The 18,945-nt window shown below is 44.2% G+C and overlaps 1 protein-coding gene and 1 long non-coding RNA gene across 2 annotated transcripts in view; one reads left to right on the top strand and one right to left on the bottom strand.

The window, feature by feature from the left end:
• Positions 1-18,945, bottom strand: part of LOC117524461 (transmembrane protein 198-B-like) — a 93,653-nt gene that overhangs the window by 2,458 nt on the left and 72,250 nt on the right. Inside the window, exons 4-6 of the mRNA XM_034186252.1 lie at positions 12,899-13,111; positions 10,658-10,781; positions 674-987 (exon numbers count right to left, since the gene is read on the bottom strand). Coding sequence (XP_034042143.1) covers positions 674-987; positions 10,658-10,781; positions 12,899-13,111 — 651 coding nt within the window. The remainder of the gene's footprint in view (positions 1-673; positions 988-10,657; positions 10,782-12,898; positions 13,112-18,945) is intronic.
• LOC117524462 lies at positions 9,275-18,868 on the top strand. The gene is made up of 3 exons (XR_004564778.1): positions 9,275-9,693; positions 15,429-15,433; positions 18,856-18,868. It is a non-coding gene; the product is annotated as an uncharacterized LOC117524462 (long non-coding RNA).

Genomic DNA, 18,945 nt, shown 5'->3' with positions numbered 1-18,945 from the left:
TAAAATCTTTTCTGTGTTCATGTTGTCTGATGTGACGGCGTGGGGAATCCCTGCTCAAAGGGCCTATTTACATTAAATTGCATATTTAAATAGGGGCATGGCCAGGGCGGTATTTGGTGCGTGTGCCTGTGCATTCAATTCCGCGTTCAGTGGGATGTACAAACGAAACATGCTTGGATACATGTGTACGTACACTTTGAATATTTTTGTGCTTATGCCACTTTCTGGGTTTTAGTGTATGTTTCAGTAAGAAATCCATGCAAGTCTGAACATGAGGCCCAGGTGAATGTGGACTGTTTTGCACAACCTTTATTTAATCTGAATTGATTAAAAAGGATACAACTTCAAAACATCTTTAAAATGAAGACATACTTTCATATTAAATAGGAAATTGTACCCACATAAATACATTTTTACTTTTGGAAAATCCAATTTTTAAAATCTTGAAGTAGAAAAAAAAAACCTTTTTACCCGATGCTTTACAGAGGAAATAATTCGATAAAATCTTCATGACGCAGTTTAAGTGAACAAGGCAGAAAATTCTAATTTAATCAGAAAAATTACTGAGAAATGTCTCATCGTCTAGTTTGAGTCTGTTAGACAAAGGATGGATTTTTTTGAGGGGGTATTTTCAACTGGTAGGATTCATTATTACAGTGAGGATGGGTCTTACCGGGGACAGCACGTCTCCATCAAAGCGCCTCTTGGAGTTGGCCTTGCGGTGGTGTCCAGGCTCAGTCTGGGGAGGGGGCACTTTGGACAGCTGAGAGCTCTGGGTTTGGTGGTGGGGATGTGGCGCTCCCGGGTGATGGTACTGCTGCTGGTGGTGGTGGTGATGGTGGTGGTGAGTATGGGCCTTCTGCTTGTGGTTGGTCTTCTGGTTCTGTCGTTTCTTCTTCTTCTTGTTCTCCTTCTCCTTCTTCAGCCTCTCTTCCCGCTGGTGGATTCGCATGAGCTGGACCCGTCGCTGCTGTCGACTCAAAACAACTAGAGACACGGACAAAAGGATGTTAGTCAAAAAAATCCCAAAACAAAAACAGCATAAATGCCCCATTTAAATAAGGTTTAAAACAACAACAAAAGATAGCCATACAATCAGGTCCATAGGTATTTGGACAGTGACACAATTTTTGTGCTTTTGCCTCTGTATACTACTACAATGGAGTTGAAATGAAACCATGAAGCTGTCTTCTGACAGGCAAGAACTGATTCAATTTTCCATGTCATAGGTCAATGGTCAAAGTCAGGAAAAATCCCTATCTTTAACACTGAACGAATTTTCAAAACTCCATAACTCTATCAAGAAAGATAAAATTTCTTTCATATTTGAGAGTTTTGTGTAGGATGGTATCCTTTAACGACTGACAAAGACTGATCCAGATTACAGATTTTGTGGTCATTTAAATTTAACATGGAAAACCCCATTTAATGTGTATTTTACGTTATAGCCAAAACAAACATGTCCCAATCACTGTCATATTTGAAAGTAAGGTGCAGACTGGCACTCACTATCACCTGACGAAGTTTGATCTGGATCTGATCCGGACTGTGGATTTTGTGGACATTTCAATTTAATATTGAAAAGCCCATTTGATGTACATTTTGCATTATATCTCAATCAAAAGTGCCTCAATCACTGTCATTTTTCTGTTATGGATTTATCTACACCACCAAAATTGGATGGAGGTTCCAATTGTATGCCTGTTTGTCTATTGTCCAGTTATCAGTCAGAAACCATGTGCCAAAAAGCAATGACAAATTGTGCATAGTAGAGATCACAAATGTTCTGCGAAAATTATCTGAAAAAGAATTCACTGAAGAAGTAAAAAAAAAAAACCTGACAACACTAGAAAAATTTCAGTTCAAGTGCATGAACTAAATACATACTCCTGACATTTGATCACATACAATTTATGTTCTAACAGGACTTTGACCTTGAAATTTTTTTCCAAGGTAAAAATTTGTGGAATTGGAAACTAGTGTTGGCGGAGGCTTGCACTCTACGACCATGGTGCTCTAGTATGTTTCTATGATTGGAGAAAATGTGCACAGCACAACTTTTGTTTGTTTGTTTGCAGCACCATTTATATACAGCCTCATGGCAAAGTAGTGCAAAAAAGAAGATGCAAACTTTCAAATGCATGGGAGATTTGAACCTAGATTAGATTTATTTTAAAGTTTGAAAATCCTTCTCTGCTCCACTCCACTATAACTAGTGATGCAGCAACCAAATGTTGCATCATTAAAAGTTTTTCTCCATCAAAGCCACAGAAGCCTACAACTCCTTCAGAGTGGTGAGGTTCTTGGTGGCATCCTTCACTACTCTGTTAATGCAATATTTTTGTTAAAAAATGCTGAAAGCTTTCAATATATGAACATCTTGATTATTGCATTTCAACGCTATAGTATATATTGTGTACAGTAGTCTAGCACAGCCAGACTAACTCTCAAATTGAGAATCAGACATTGACAAAACTCTTGATGCTATTGGACAGACATAATACAACCAAGCAGAGCAACAAAGCATGTGCGGTAGGCAGTGACAACCAGACAGCATCAACAAATATGCAAAGATGGCATGCAGCGTCATAGGTATGCTGGTGAACAGTTGTTGGTTTTGCTGTAAAACCCTGAAAGTCCATGGTGATTTTACTCTTTCAAAAAATATTTTTGAACCAAGCATGCAGTAAATTTGGTTTCCAAAAGACCTGCTGATGTCTGCAGTCCTCAGTCAGTCATCACATAAAGCTCACTCCATATGAGATAGATGCTTGTGACTGGCCCAGCCTGTTTGCAGCCGCGAGTAAAAAGCAGACACAAGAAAATTTCTTTGCAAAGTAATTTTGAGTCTGGTTTACCAGGCGAGGTGTACAGAGGCAAAAGTACCAAAACATTATGTCACTGTCCAAGTACTTACGGACCGGGCTGTATGTCAGGTTGAAATGTTAATGAGAGGAACCGTGTAGTTCCTCCTTTCAGCTGACAAATGGGTAATTTGTGTTCCTGAGCTGCTCAGGTGCCTGACATATTGTGTGTGGGTGAGTGTGTTTCTGTTATTTTCACACCCTTCCCAGCAAAAAGATGATGATGAAAGTCCACCCTGTTTCCATGCGTTGTCTCAGCGCCTGATTAAATGTGTGACAGTTGTCTCAGTCGTTTGATGCATAGTTGCTTCAGATGTTTTTCACCTCTATGATCTAACAGCCAAAGGGTCCAAGAACCCTGCTGCACCTCACGAAATCAAATCGTTTGTTTGGTCTTTTGTTTCTGACTGGCTAACGGGGCGCCATCTGTGAATGACGCCACCCCACCCCCCCCACCCCCGCCTCTGGCCACATGCTCCTGTGTGCCTGTGTGTTCTATGAATGTCCAGACGGACAGACTAAACAAAAAAGACAAACCAAAAACGTGCCGGTTAATTCATCCCTGATAATGTTGCGCATGTTTTTCAATCAGCTGTCAGACAAATGAGTCCCCTCTCTGCCCAACTCGGGTGCCCCAGTTTTCATCCATCCTGTCCTGTCCGCCCATAACCTTTCTCGGGATACCCGCACCATGGTGTCACCGCTATACTCTCATCCTTTTTTGATCAGTGTGGCACATGTCTTCAAATAAGGATTGTGTTAAAAATATACAGAGAAACATATATTCACCTGTTACATTTAAAGCTGCAGTGCATAGGATTTAGTGTCATCTAGTGGAGAGGTTACACATTGCATTATACCACTGAGTGTCACCCCCCTCCACATTTTCCCTTCTTTGTTTATTAGGATTCCTGCTCCATTGCCTTCTCTTGTGATAATATGTGTGATCTACGGAAGTGTATTGCATTCACTGGACAAAAAAAAAAAATAGACCGCTGATCTCGTAATTACAGAATTATGAGAATAAGTCACTTTGTTTGGACGTGTTCCCTGTACCATGCTAATCTACAGGAAAAAGACAAATTTTATGTAAATAACTTCAGATATTTTATTGTTTGTGAGCCCAGTTGATACTTTGAAATGTGAGTAGAGAAGCTTGAATCTTCGACTGGACTGGGTTGCTTGACGTGAGGACATTTCGCTTCAAATCACAGAAGCTTCCTCAGCTAAAATTCTTGCTCTGGTAGTCTGACTTCTGTCTTGACTCTTGTAGAGAAGAATAAACCAGAAGCCAACCAAAGATGGAGTTTTTTAACCTAACCAGACCCCACCTACCGAGAGGCTGACTGCTATAGGCTAGTGACTAAACAATAGCTCTAATTAGCACCTATTGTGCTCTAGTTAGCACTCTCCTAATGACAGGACGGAAGCCTCCCCTGATGGCTCCCTTGACGACTCTCTCCTGATGACGTGAATTACTCATTACCATGAACAAAAGACTGAAACTGCTACCACATTGTAAACAGGGGACAAAGCGTGTCTGAGACCCGCTCTGCGGTTAAGGCTGGGTTTCAACTGTTTTACAAAGAATGCTTCCTTGACACCTCTCTCAAACCATTTCTTCTCTCTGGCTAAGATTTTAACTTCCTTGTCCTCAAACGTGTGGTTAGTGTCGTTCAGGTGGAGATGAACTGCAGACTGAGGTCCACTGGCGACCTCTCTGCAGTGCTGGTATAGCCTCTTGTGTAAAACTTGCTTCGTCTCACCTATGTAGTGTAGTAGCTGAGGAAGCTTCTGTGATATGAAGTGAAACATCCTCACGTCAAGCAACCCAGTCCAGTCAAAGATTCAAGCTTCTCTACTATGGAAACCACCTGGACAACTGAGAGCCTACACAGAAACTTTGAAATGTGAGCACAGCTCTGTGAGCACTTTTGATTTAGTTTAAGTGAAAGTCACAAAGCTGTTAAACTTTTTTAAGGATGCGTCACTTGAGTGTCTGTGGTACATTTTTAGACACAAACATCTGCTTTTAAGACTCTTGGTAACCTATATGGACTGAAAATGTTCTCATGTCTTGAGCAGGAATATCCGTAATGTTCATGCAACGTTTTTGCACTGATTACCGAGTTATCAATTTATTCCTACCAGCAAAGCATCTTGTGCAGCCATCATGATACCCAACATTTCTGTGTGCACCAGCTTAGGAGCCACATGACTTTCTCTTACGTGTCCAGATTAATCTGGTTGTAGGAAGTGGGGACTGACGGACGGACAGACAGACAGACAGACAGACAGACAGACAGACAGACAGACAGACAGACACACACACACACACACACACACACACACATATGCATTGGTGGATCCATTTATTCAGGATTGGCAACTAAATAAATAAATAAATAATGATGGTGTTAAATGGCTCACCAACTGATATACACAAATATTTAGTGACAACGGAAAAAAAATCTATTTCTCTTGGTTTCAGTATCTCTAATCTCTGAAAAATCGCCACCTGTCAGGCATCTAACTGGAAGCTGGATAATTAAATAATTACCCATGATGCATGAGCAGCTAGCACTTTGCCACAACTGCACATCATGAGCCATCTCTCCACACAAAATGAAAAACAGATGCAGATTATCTTTATTATACATAGTGTTTTTGCTCCAAAGCAATTTAAAATTGAATTATTGGAAATGGAAAAAGGCAGTGAGTCTGGCAGAAAATGTGAGTGAAAGAAGGAGAGTGAAGGAATGAGGAGTGCACGGTGCTTCCTGCACGGAACCATTATACAGTGGAATTTGCCTGCAAAGATCGGCAATATTTGTGATGAATGTATACAAAGGTACACAATGTAGGTAGAAACATATAAATGTGATTGTTACTTTTATAGTAATCACTGTATGACAGACAGACAGACAGATAGATACAAAATAATATTCAAGCACTGCAATTCTACAACCCCTGGCAAAAATTATGGAATCACCGGCCTCGGAGGATGTTCATTCAGTTGTTTAATTTTGTAGAAAAAAAAAGCAGATCATAGACATGACACAAAACTAAAGTCATTTCAAATGGTAACTTTCTGGCTTTAAGAAACACTATACGAAATCAAGAAAAAAAAATTGTGGCAGTCAGTAACGGTTACTTTTTTAGACCAAGCAGAGGGAAAAAAATATGGACTCACTCAATTCTGAGGAATAAATTATGGAATCACCCTGTAAATTTTCATCCCCAAAACTAACATCTGCATCAAATCAGATCTGCTCGTTAGTCTGCACCTAAAAAGGAGTGATCACACCTTGGAGAGCTGTTGCACCAAGTGGACTGACATGAATCATGGCTCCAACACGAGAGATGTCAATTGAAACAAAGGAGAGGATTATCAAACTCTTAAAAGAGGGTAAATCATCACGCAATGTTGCAAAAGATGTTGGTTGTTCACAGTCAGCTGTGTCTAAACTCTGGACCAAATACAAACAACATGGGAAGGTTGTTAAAGGCAAACATACTGGTAGACCAAAGAAGACATCAAAGCGTCAAGACAGAAAACTTAAAGCAATATGTCTCAAAAATCGAAAATGCACAACAAAACAAATGAGGAACGAATGGGAGGAAACTGGAGTCAACGTCTGTGACTGAACTGTAAGAAACCGCTTAAAGGAAATGGGATTTACATACAGAAAAGCTAAACGAAAGCCATCATTAACACCTAAACAGAAACAAAACAAGGTTACAATGGGCTAAGGAAAAACAATCGTGGACTGTGGATGACTGGATGAAAGTCATATTCAGTGATGAATCTCGAATCTGCATTGGGCAAGGTGATGATGCTGGAACTTTTGTTTGGTGCCGTTCCAATGAGATTTATAAAGATGACTGCCTGAAGAGAACATGTAAATTTCCACAGTCATTGATGATATGGGGCTGCATGTCAGGTAAAGGCACTGGGGAGATGGCTGTCATTACATCATCAATAAATGCACAAGTTTACGTTGATACTTTGGACACTTTTCTTATCCCATCAATTGAAAGGATGTTTGGGGATGATGAAATCATTTTTCAAGATGATAATGCATCTTGCCATAGAGCAAAAACTGTGAAAACATTCCTTGCAAAAAGACACAGAGTCAATGTCATGGCCTGTAAATAGTCCGGATCTTAATCCAATTGAAAATCTTTGGTGGAAGTTGAAGAAAATGGTCCATGACAAGGCTCCAACCTGCAAAGCTGATCTGGCAACAACAATCAGAGAAAGTTGGAGCTGGACCAGCTCTACACGCTCCATCGGGTGCTCGAGGGTTCATGGGAATTCGCCCAACCAGTGCACATGTGTTTTGTGGATCTGGAGAAGGCATTCGACCGTGTCCCTCGGGGCACCCTGTGGGGAGTGCTCCGGGAGTACGGGGTCTGGGGTCCTTTGCTAAGGGCTATCCGGTCCCTGTACAACCGCAGCAGGAGCTTGGTTCGCATCAAACCTGTTTCCAGTGCACGCTGGCCTCCGCCAGGGCTGCCCTTTGTCGCTGGTTCTGTTCATTATTTTTATGGACAAAATTTCTAGGCGCAGCCAGGGTGTAGAGGGGGTCTGGTTTGGGAACCACAGAATCTCTTCTCTGCTGTGTGCGGACGATGTGGTTCTGTTGACTTCGTCAAATCAGGACCTTCAGCGTGCACTGGGGCGGTTTGCAGCCGGGTGTGAAGCGTCCGGGATGAAAATCAGCACCTCCAAATCCGAGGCCATGGTTCTCGACCGGAAAAAGGTGCTTTGCCCTCTTCAGGTTGGTGGAGTGTCCTTGCCTCAAGTGGAGGAGTTTAAGTATCTCGGGGTCTTGTTCATGAGTGAGGGACGGATGGAGCGTGAGATCGATAGACGGATCGGTGCAGCATCTGCAGTGATGCGGTCGCTGTATCGGACCGTCGTGGTGAAGAGAGAGCTGAGTAGGGGGGCAAAGCTCTCGATTTACCGATCGATCTACGTTCTGATCCTTACCTATGGTCATGAGATTTGGCTCATGACCGAAAGAACGAGATCGCGAGTACAAGCGGCCGAGATGAGTTTCCTCCGCAGGGTGGCTGGACACTCCCTTAGAGATAGGGTGAGGAGCTTGGTCACTCGGGAGGAGTTCGGAGTCGAGCCGCTGCTCCTCCACGTCGAAAGGAGTCAGTTGAGGTAGCTCGGGCATCTTTTCCGGATGCCCCCTGGACGCCTTGCTGGAGAGGTGTTCCGGGCAGGTCCCATTGGGAGGAGGCCCCGGGGAAGACCCAGGACACGCTGGAGGGACTATGTCTCTCGGCTGGCTTGGGAATGCCTTGGGGTTCCCCCGGAGGAGCTGGGGGAGGTGTGTGTGGATCGGGAGGTCTGGGCGGCTTTGCTTGAGCTGCTGCCCCCGTGACCCGACTCCGGATAAAGCGGAAGAAAATGGATGGATGGATGGATGGAACGGAGCATTCATGAACAGGTACAGTAAATCTTTCTATAAACTAGTATTCTCTGGGCTGGTAACATTATAGCAGTGGGTTAGTCCATCTCTGCCAGCTTATGTACACAATAATTTAAAAAACAATAAATGTTATTATTTGTAACTCACCAAATTAAAAGAATACATAATGATGACAAACCTGACTGCTTTTGGTGAACTCTGATGCACAGGCTCAATCAAAAAAGTAATTTTGTTTTGCCTACATAACATCCTGTAAATGTGTCTGCCACTTTGGTTAGTGGAATTATTGAAAATTACAAATTATGTGGCTCTACATACATGAAGTTTTTCTGCCTCCTCAACAATGGGCATGCAAAGAGTTCATCGCTGCACTCCATCCAGCTAATAACAATTTATGCTAACAACTGTGGGGAAAATGTTTGATAAATAGATAGAACATTTTGCTGGGGATGGTACCAAAACTTTCTGTCAACACAGCAGATTAACGTTGGCTAAGTGGAAACACTGCACTATGAAAACTTTGCCTGTGTTTCAAAACATTGTTTGGCATCAAAAGGAAGACATCAGATGCTCAGTGCCTCAATACATCTCCACCTGTTTCCGAAAAAAATGTTTTGAAATGTTCCAGTTGATATGCTGTCTCCCCCAGCACACAGTCTGTATGTGCAGAAGCACAGATGTTGCTTTTTCCCCGAGTTTAGTTAATAAAGTTATGAAATAATGAAAGGCATCAGAGGGCTGATGCATACCCGCCATGCTCTACACACCACAATATAAATGTACTATTATACATATATATATATATATATATATATATATATATATATATATATATATATATATATACATTCACTAGCCACTTTATTAGGGACACCTATTCAATTGCTTGTTAACACAAACAGCTAATCAGCCAATCACACGGCAGCAATTCAATGCATTTAGGTGTTCCAGACGTAGTGAAGATGACTTGCTGAACTTCAAATTGAGTGTCAGAATGAGGAAGAAAGGGGATTTAAGTGATTTTGAACATGGCACGGCTGTTGGTGTCACACGGACTGGTGTGAGTATTTTGGAAACTGCTGATCTACTGGGATTTTCACACACAACCATCTCTAAGGTTTACAGAGAATGGTCCAAAAAAGAGAAGATATCTAGTGAGCAGCAGTTGTGTGGACAAAAATGCCTTGCTGATGGCAAGCGGTCAGAGGAGAATGAGTAGACTGGTTGAATGGGGGGCTGTGTGATGCTATCATGTCAATATGGACCAGCAATTCTGAGGAATGTTTCTAACACCTTGTTGAGTCTATGCCACAAAGAATTAAAGCAGCTCTGAAAGCAAAAGGGGATCCAACCCAGTACTCGCAAGGTGTACCTAATAAAGTGTCCAGTGAGTGTCCAGGAGGTCTGCAATGGCTTTTTTTAAAAAACTATATATGACATCAACATTATGAAGTAATTCATAAAAATAAGTCACAAATGGTGATCGATATCTGCTTCAGATGATCCATTTAGGCTTCTTGGTTGCTGAGATATGCAAAACATTTTGGATCATGTTTTCCTTAACCTGTGACCAACCCCCCCCCCCCCCCCCCCCCCCCAAAAAAAAAAAACAAACAAACTGCAAAATCTAATCAACTCTAGGTATCTATCCATGTAATATCCCCATCATGACATCAAGACTGTAACCACAGCAACACACATCCAGTATTAATATTAACACAGCACAGTGTGGCACTCCCCCATTCATAGATTTTTTTCCATTGTCTTATCTTTTGTCAAAAAGCAAACATTTTTGTGTCTGTGTGCACATACAGTATGTGTGCAATGGTTGCATGTATGTATTATAAACAAGGCCATGCCATCTGTGTTGTGGTTGCTTTTGGAGCAGATTAAGCCTGTTTCCGTCAATAACACTTTGCTGGCAACACTGTTGTCGATGCCTACAGACTCCGCTTCCCACCCACACACATGCAAACGATGCTTCAGTTTCTCATATGATTTTGGAAGCAATCAGACTGCTTGTTTAATAATGTGACGGGCTTATCAGATCAAATGAAGCCAGCTTTTACTGCAGTACCATCGTATCATTCTGTGTACCAGCTACGGTCTCCAAGGCTACCATAAATCAAAAGCAGAAATATCAATAGATATAGTGCATTCATTTATTTTTGCTTCCTTATTTTTATTGGATGTATTGTTACTTAGTTTTTACCAACACTCTGACCAAGATTCAACAACAGTTTTAAATGTATTCATGTCTCCAGAGTCTGCGTCTGGGTGCAGTGGCTCAGGGTTGTTATTTAAATACACTAAAATGTTGCATGTGTGTGAAGCAGCGTCACTTACCCTCTGCGTGAGAAAATCCCTCTGCGGTCACTTTCCATTGGATCAGCACCCCAAGGAGGCTCAGGACAGGCCACACCCCCATAATGACCCACGTGAACCAGCACACTGGCCTCTTCGGTGCCACCTGCAAATGTTCATTATGATTCATTGCAATGTACATCAAAATTTCTAATGTAAATATGTTTTGTATTACAAAACTGGTGTTTGATAACATTTCACCCACCAACAGCAGCAAAGTGATTCAATTAAATTTATTACATTTATATAGCACCAAATCACAACAAAGATACATCAAGGCACTTCACACAAGTAAGGTCTAAACTTACCAACCCCTAGAGCAAGAACACAGGCAGCAGTGTAAGGAAAAACTCCCTCTGATGATTTGAGGAAGAAACCTCGAGCAGACTGCTACAAAACAAAGGCTCTTTAAAGAGCAACTACTTTATTATTTGAAAAAGCTGTTTCCTTTTAGATTTTAACATTAAATAAATGAATGAATCATTAAATATGTCCATGAAGTCAAAGTTCAGTCAAAAAGACATTTGCACAGGCAGAAGAAGCCCCACCCCTACTGTGCATAATTTCAAAGTCACAATCACTACAATAGTCAAATTCATATTTTAGAAATTACTCTGTTCTGATTACAACATTAAAAGCAATCACATAGTTAACTAAGACATAATTAATGTTTAACGAACATTAATAATTAACGAACACCATGTTCGAGCACAAGGGTGTCCATAAGTGCACGTGGCACCAGGACACCCTGAGCCGGAGGTCGATGATCGACTTTGTAGTCGTATCATCTGACCTTCGGCCACGTGTCTCGGACACTCGAGTGAAGAGAAGGGCAGAGCTGTCGACTGATCACCACCTGGTGGTGAGTTGGATCCGCTGGGAGGGTAGGAAGCCGGTAAGACCTGGCAGGCCCAAACGTATCGTGAGGGTCTGCTGGGAACGACTGGCGGAACCCTCTGTCAGCTTACAAGTGTTGTTAGGGACATCTATAGTGGCTGTAGCACTGTCAGATGAAGAATTGGACAATTTTCTATCACGATTTTTCGTCGGATTCAGAAAAGCAGATCCATGCTTCCACACGCATACGCTTCAGTCCATAGTGACTCTCACTGGCCTCAGCAGTGTGTCAACAGATTGCTTATCCCACAGTTTCCTGTTTCAAGAAAGTAACTGTCTAATTTTAAGCAAAATATCAAATGACAAGGATCTATTTAGGTGTAATATAAAACAAATAATGAATGTTTTCCATTTGTGCAATGGAAAGAATACTGTACTTTCATTCAACTCATGCAAATATTCTTTTGAATTACACAGGGGTCAAAATTAAAAGATGCTCCAAACATATTGAACATATTGCATCACTTTTTACTAAAATTGGAGCAACTTTAATTTTTGACCCCTGTACAAACTGAAATTGACCTTTGTCACCATTCTTGCTGTTTTTACCCCATAACTCCAAAACATCCAGTCACAGATAGTCCAAACTATACCTTTTTGGAATCAGACAAATAATGTGGTATAGTTTTAAATATGATTGGAGCATCTTTTTTGTGTAATTCTTCAGTTTACCTCTACCTGTTTGCCTACTGAAAATTCAAGTGGCCAATCAGTTTTTCAAAAAAAGTAAAGTCAAATGAGTACTTGTGCTGAATTTGGTGCTTGTATTACCATTTGCAGGATTCCTCTGTGAATATTTGTTTATGTGCTGCACTATTTTCAATGCACAAATGGAAAGCATTCATTATTTGTAACATAGTTACTGTGCTAGTAATGCATGAAGTCATGCATAGGTTGTACATGAGTAGCTCATATACTCTTACTGTAAAATGTTACCAGTAAATTTTGCACATTCATGTATTCATTCTGATCCTACACATAAAGCCTGCTGCTGAACACATGAAGCAGCGGTACAGTTGGCTCAGCTACAGTCAGTGGTAGCCCGGAGTTCACTATCTAGTATCTACTTCCTCTGCAAGGTGAACAGTCCTGTAACATATTCAGTAGCACTTATTTTACCTTTCTCTCTCTCTCTCTCTCTCTCTCTCTCGGCCAAAGCAAACAGCTCAATAATATAATCCAGGGGCACACTAATAATGTTTGTTCTGAAAATGCACAGCCAAGCTCCCCTTACTTTGAGTTGTTTGAAATGAAATGAGTCAGTGTGAACTTCAAATATTACAAAGTCCTTCATCTTTCAGTTTTCTGAACAGCAAACACACCTACCCACAGTCTCTCATAGACGTAGTGCACCAAGGCGAAAAGCTCTATAAAGTAATCCACAGTGACGGTGATGATGGCAGCGCCAAAGGTGGCGGTGGAGAAGGTGACAAAGCACCGCTGCCATTGCAGCGTGAGGACAGCAAACAGTGTGCCAGAACCAAGAAGGATACCCAGAGGAACCCACACTGTCTTAGGATGGTAGAACTCCTCCATTGCCTGTGAAGGAGAGCAATGCAGAGGACAGCTGTGCCTTAGCATTAATGCAGTGTGAAATCGAACATAACTACATAAAATTTCAAGTGGACTGCATTTCTATAGCACTTTTCCATCTGGTGCTCACAGCAACTTACAATGATGACTCACTTTCAGTCATTTACACACACAGGTGCATATTAGTGGCATTATATCCCAGGGCTCTCTTCAAGATGGTGGCCGTTCCCATAATTGCGGATATCTGCACCTCATGAGCACTTGGGTGACCAGGGATTGCCTCGAGGTATGTGCATATTTCTTGTCACAAAATTTCTGCTACAGTTTTGCAGGAGGCACATAGGAGACTGAAGCCTAAATTTGACTTTTCTTGAAGGAAAATTGCTGTGACTCTTGATGAAACAGACAAAAGTTGTAGTGTGTTGTACATGGGGCGCTGTGGTAGGTCGCTTGAACGCATGCGCAGCTTTTGTGATACCCGGATGTAAAAATTGAGACCCGGGTAGTTTTTGGCTTTCCAGAGCTTGGAGGTCCATGTCGTTGCTCTGGGACATGTCTGCCACTGAAATTACAGATTACACTTAAATTTGATAAATATTTAGAAATAATTTGATTGTCGATATGCCTGGGTACTGCTGGGCATCTGACTGCAAATCGGACACAAGGAAACAAAAAACAAAACAAAAAGCAGGCCTCCTGCAGCAGAGATGGCTTCATGGCATTACATTTCACCCATTTCTACACAAAAGTCGTCAAGCTAAATTAAGATATCAATGGGTGAAGATGTGTCATAGGGATGACAAAAAACAGCCAACTTACATACGAACGACTCGCCATTATGGGCAACTGTTCTACGTCGCTGGTATTCCCGATCATGATTGCCGTCTTCTCTCACCAACAGGCCAATCTCATCTGCTCTCTCCACCAAATCTAACAGCTCCTGCTTTCTGTAATCCGTAATCAAAACATTCTAATCTTTTTGATACTCTCTGATGCTTTTAATCATCCATTTCACAGCCATGACGATGCTTCATCTACCTAAACATAGATTCCAAATGGCGCCGTGGTTTGTTGTGCCCAGCCAGACATGTTGTTAGGTTGGGCGTGCATGCGCAATGCTGTGACGTACTGGAGCGCCCCCTAGTATCTTCGAATGCGGCTATTATTTTAGAATTGTCATGGATGGCTTGATGGTTTCCCTTACTGGTCTCCTTTTTGCATGGTCACATTTTTGGTAACTGCGTACTCCAGACAGATTTACCATACAGTACCCAACCCTCATGAGGTCCAGCTATGCATTTTTGTCCTGTGTAAGGTACAAGAGTTTCACAGCTTTATTTCAAAAGAATTATTCAGTTAAAACTAAATCTTGTTGCCCACTGCAAACAACATTCCATAAAAATAAATAAATAAATAAATAAATAAATGTTTCTGATCAAAAAGAGAAAAGAAAAAAACCTGCTGTGGTGTGTTGTTTTCACCCAGGACAATTATATATGGAAAAAAGCAAAAATTGCAATACTTTTGTTTTTATCGTTCTCAGGAGGATACTGTTAGTATTTCTTATTGACTGACACATATTCTGGATACTGGACATATTCAGTGAATTTTTTCTGTCTTAATCACCAAACCTGTCAAATAAATAAATAAAAAAATTGATGTTACTGAGCAATAACAAAAATGCTTTCAAAAAAGCATTTTGTTTTGTTATTGCTCAATAACATCACATTTTTTATTATTTAAATGTCATTATACAAAATATGGCGGAGCTGGGGCCCCACCCTGGAACCAGGCCTGGGGTTGGGGCTCGCGCGCGAGCGCCTGGTGGTCGGGCCTTAGCCCATGGGGCCCAGCCGGGCTCAGCCCAAAAGAGCGACGTGGGCCCGCCCTCCTGTGGGTTCACCACCTGCAGAGGGGGCCACGGGGGTCGGGTGCAGAGAGGATTGGGTGGCGGTTGAGGGCGGGTGGCCCGGCGGCCCGGTCCATGCTCACAGCCGCTGGCTGTTGGGACGTGGAATGTCACCTCTCTGGGGGGGAAGGAGCCTGAGCTTGTGCGGGAGGTTGAGAGATACCAACTAGAGATAGTCGGGCTCACCTCCACGCACAGCTTGGGCTCTGGTACCCAACTCCTGGAGAGGGGCTGGACGCTTAATTTTTCTGGCGTTGCCCACGGGGAGAGGCGGAGAGCTGGGGTCGCAATGCTTATTGTTCCCCAGCTCAGTCGCCATGTGTTGGAGTTCACTCCGGTGAACGAGAGGGTCGCGTCCCTACGCCTTTGGGTCGAGGACATGTCTCTCACCGTTGTCTCGGCCTACGGGCCGAGCAGCAGTGCAGAGTACCCGACCTTCCTGGAGTCCCTAGGAGGGGTACTAGATAGCGCTCCGACTGGGGACTCCATTGTTCTCCTGGGGGATTACAATGCCCACGTGGGCGGCGACAGTGAGACCTGGAGGGGGGAGATTGGGAAGCACGGCCTCCCCGATCTGAACCCGAGTGGTGTTTAGTTGTTGGACTTCTGTGCTAGTCACAGTTTGTCCATCACGAACACCATGTTCGAGCACAAGGGTGTCCATAAGTGCACGTGGCATCAGGACACCCTGAGCCGGAGGTCGATGATCGACTTTGTAGTCGTATCATCTGACCTTCGGCCACGTGTCTTGGACACTCGAGTGAAGAGAGGGGCAGAGTTGTTGACCGATCACTACCTGGTGGTGAGTTAGATCCACTGGGAGGGGAGGAAGCCGGTCAGGCCCAAACGTATCATGAGGGTCTGCTGGGAACAACTGGCGGAACCATCTGTCAGCGAGGTCTTCAACTCCCACCTCCGGGAGAGCTTCTCCCAGATCCTGGGGGAGGTTGGAGACATGGAGTCCGAGTGGACCATGTTCTCCACCTCCATTGTCGATGCGGCTGCTCGTAGCTGTGGTCGCAAGGTCTCGGGCGCCTGTTGCAGTGGCAATCCCCAAACCCGGTGGTGGATATCGGAAGTAAGGGATGCCGTCAAGCTGAAGAAGGAGTCCTACTTATCTTTGTTGGTAGGTGGGACCCCAGAGGCAGTTGACAGGTACCGGCAGGCCAAGCGTGCCGCAGCCCGTACGGTCGCAGAGGCAAAAACTCAGGTCTGGGAGGAGTTCGGGGAGGCCATGGAGGAGGACTACCGGTCGGCCTCGAAGAGATTCTGGCAAACCATCCGACGCCTCATGAGGCGGAAGCAGCTCTCCACCAGCACTGTTTACTAGGGGTGTCGGAAAAAAAATCGATTCACGTCCGAATCGCGATTCTTATTTATTACGATTCTGAATTGATCCAAAATGTCCAAGAATCGATTTTTTTAAAAGCATTTTTTAAACATAATCTTGCTTACTCGCTGCGTGTACTGTTTGTCAGGCAACAGCTTCCGTACTACAGCATCCCTGCGAGGGGGGGGGGGGGGGTGGTCCGGCGTGCTTCAAACACTTGTGCGCTGCAGAGTTCAGTGGCTGTAGCTTAGCATCGTGGACGAAGAGCTAATTCAGCCAGCACCGTCTTTGCTGAAGGCAAATGTTGCGGCGCACTTTGGATTTTATTATTTGCTGCATAAGAAGGAGCTTGACATGACTTATGTAGAGTGAAGAATCTGCAAAATGAAAGTCAAGTACTTCGGAAAAACTTCACATCCGCAAGCCCACATGCTCCGCTATCACCTGGAGGTAAAAGAGGGGAGCAGCAGTCTCTGCAGACTACTGACCATCGCTTCGCTAAACTGCCAGCCAGCTCTGAACGAGCAAAGCAGATAAGTAAATTTACATCTAGAAACACTTGATTAACCTTGTAAAGCTGCATTTTCTTAAACATAAACATTTTTTAAGTAATATAACTATTTCTCAGAGCTCTTTGAATCAAAAATCGATTCCGAATGGAATCATCACCCCAAGAATCGGAATCGAATTGAATCGTGAGTTGTTGTACGATTCACATCCCTACTGTTTACGGTGTGGGTGGGGAGCTGTTGACCCTGACTGGGGATGTTGTTGGGCGGTGGAAGGAGTACTTCGAGGATCTCCTCAATCCCATCGTCACGTCTTCTGAAGAGGAACCAGAGACTGGGGACTCAGAGGCGGACTCATCCATTACCCAGGCCGAAGTCACCGAGGTGGTTAGAAAGCTCCTCGGTGGCAAGGCTCCTGGGGTGGATGAAATCCGTCCTGAGTACCTTAAGTCTCTGGATGTTGTGGGACTGTCTTGGCTGACACGCCTCTGCAACATCGCGTGGCGATTGGGGACAGTGCCTCTGGATTGGCAGACCGGGGTGGTGGTCCCTCTGTTTAAGAAGGGGGACCGGAGGGTGTGTTCCAACTACAGGGGGATCACACTCCTCAGCCTCCCCGGTAAGGTCCATTCAGAGTACTGGAGAGGAGAATTCGACCGATGGTCGAACCTACGATTCAGGAGGAGCAGTGTGGTTTTCGTCCTGGTCGCGGCACACTGGACAAGCTGTACACGCTCCATCGGGTGCTCGAGGGTTCATGGGAGTTCGTCCAACCAGTCCACATGTATTTTGTGGATCTGGAGAAGGTGTTCGACTGTGTCCCTCGGGCACCCTGTGGGGAGTGCTCCGGGAGTACAGGCTCCGGGGTCCTTTGCTAAGGGCTATCCGGTCTCTGTACGGCCGCAGCAGGAGCTTGGTTCGCATTGCCGGTAGTAAGTCAAACCTGTTTCCAGTGCACGTTGGCCTCCGCCAGGGCTGCCCTTTGTTACTGGTTCTGTTCATTATTTTTATGGACAGAATTTCTACGCGCAGCCAGGGTGTAGAGGGGGTCTGGTTTGGGAACCACAGAATCTCTTCTTTGCTGTTTGCGGACGATGTGGTTCTGTTGGCTTCGTCAAATCAGTACCTTCAGCGTGCACTGGGGCGGTTTGCAGCCAAGTGTGAAGCGTCCGGGATGAAAATCAGCACCTCCAAATCCGAGGCCATGGTTCTCGACCGGAAAAAGGTGCTTTGCCCTCTTCAGGTCGGTGGAGTGTCCTTGCCTCAAGTGGAGGAGTTTAAGTATCTCGGGGTCTTGTTCACGAGTGAGAGACGGATGGAGCGTGAGATCGATAGACGGATCGGTGCAGCATCTGCAGTGATGCGGTCGCTGTATCGGACCGTCGTGGTGAAGAGAGAACTGAGTAGGGGGGCAAAGCTTTCGATTTACCGATCGATCTACATTCCGATCCTCACCTATGGTTATGAGATTTGGCTCATGACTGAAAGAACGAGATCGCGAGTACAAGCGACCGAGATGAGTTTCCTCCACAGGGTGGCTGGGCGCTCCGTTAGAGATACGGTGAGGAACTCGGTCACTCGGGAGGAGCTCGGAGTCGAGCCGCTGCTCCTCCACGTCGAAAGGAGTCAGTTGAGGTGGCTCAGGCATCTTTTTCAGATGCCCCCTGCACGCCTCGCTGGACAGGTGTTCCGGGTGCGTCCCATTGGGAGGAGGCCCCGGGGAAGACCCAGGACGCGCTGGAGGGACTACATCTCTCGGTTGGCTTGGGAATGCCTTGGGGTTCCCCCGGAGGAGCTGGGGGAGGTGTGTGTGGATCGTGAGGTCTGGGCGGCTTTGCTTGAGCTGCTGCCTCCACGACCCGACTCCTGATAAAACGTAAGAAAATAGAAGGATGGATGGCATTATACAAAACTGATTTGCTTGCATTTATTTCTGAACGTTTTAAAAAGTCAATATCGTGCCTATAATCCTGATGCAGAATGTGCGTATTTTGCAGGTTAGCAATAGTCAACACCTTTAGATTCATGCAAAGATATGATCCATGCTGGTGTAAGTAGCAGTGGCTGAGTTTGAGTAATGGTGCAGTTTCTG

This window comes from Thalassophryne amazonica, chromosome 14 (genome assembly GCF_902500255.1).
Source record: "Thalassophryne amazonica chromosome 14, fThaAma1.1, whole genome shotgun sequence".
NCBI classification, from domain to species: Eukaryota; Metazoa; Chordata; class Actinopteri; order Batrachoidiformes; family Batrachoididae; genus Thalassophryne; species Thalassophryne amazonica.
The sequence above is the reverse complement of the archived record's forward strand: the minus strand, read 5'-3'. Positions and strand labels throughout refer to the sequence as shown.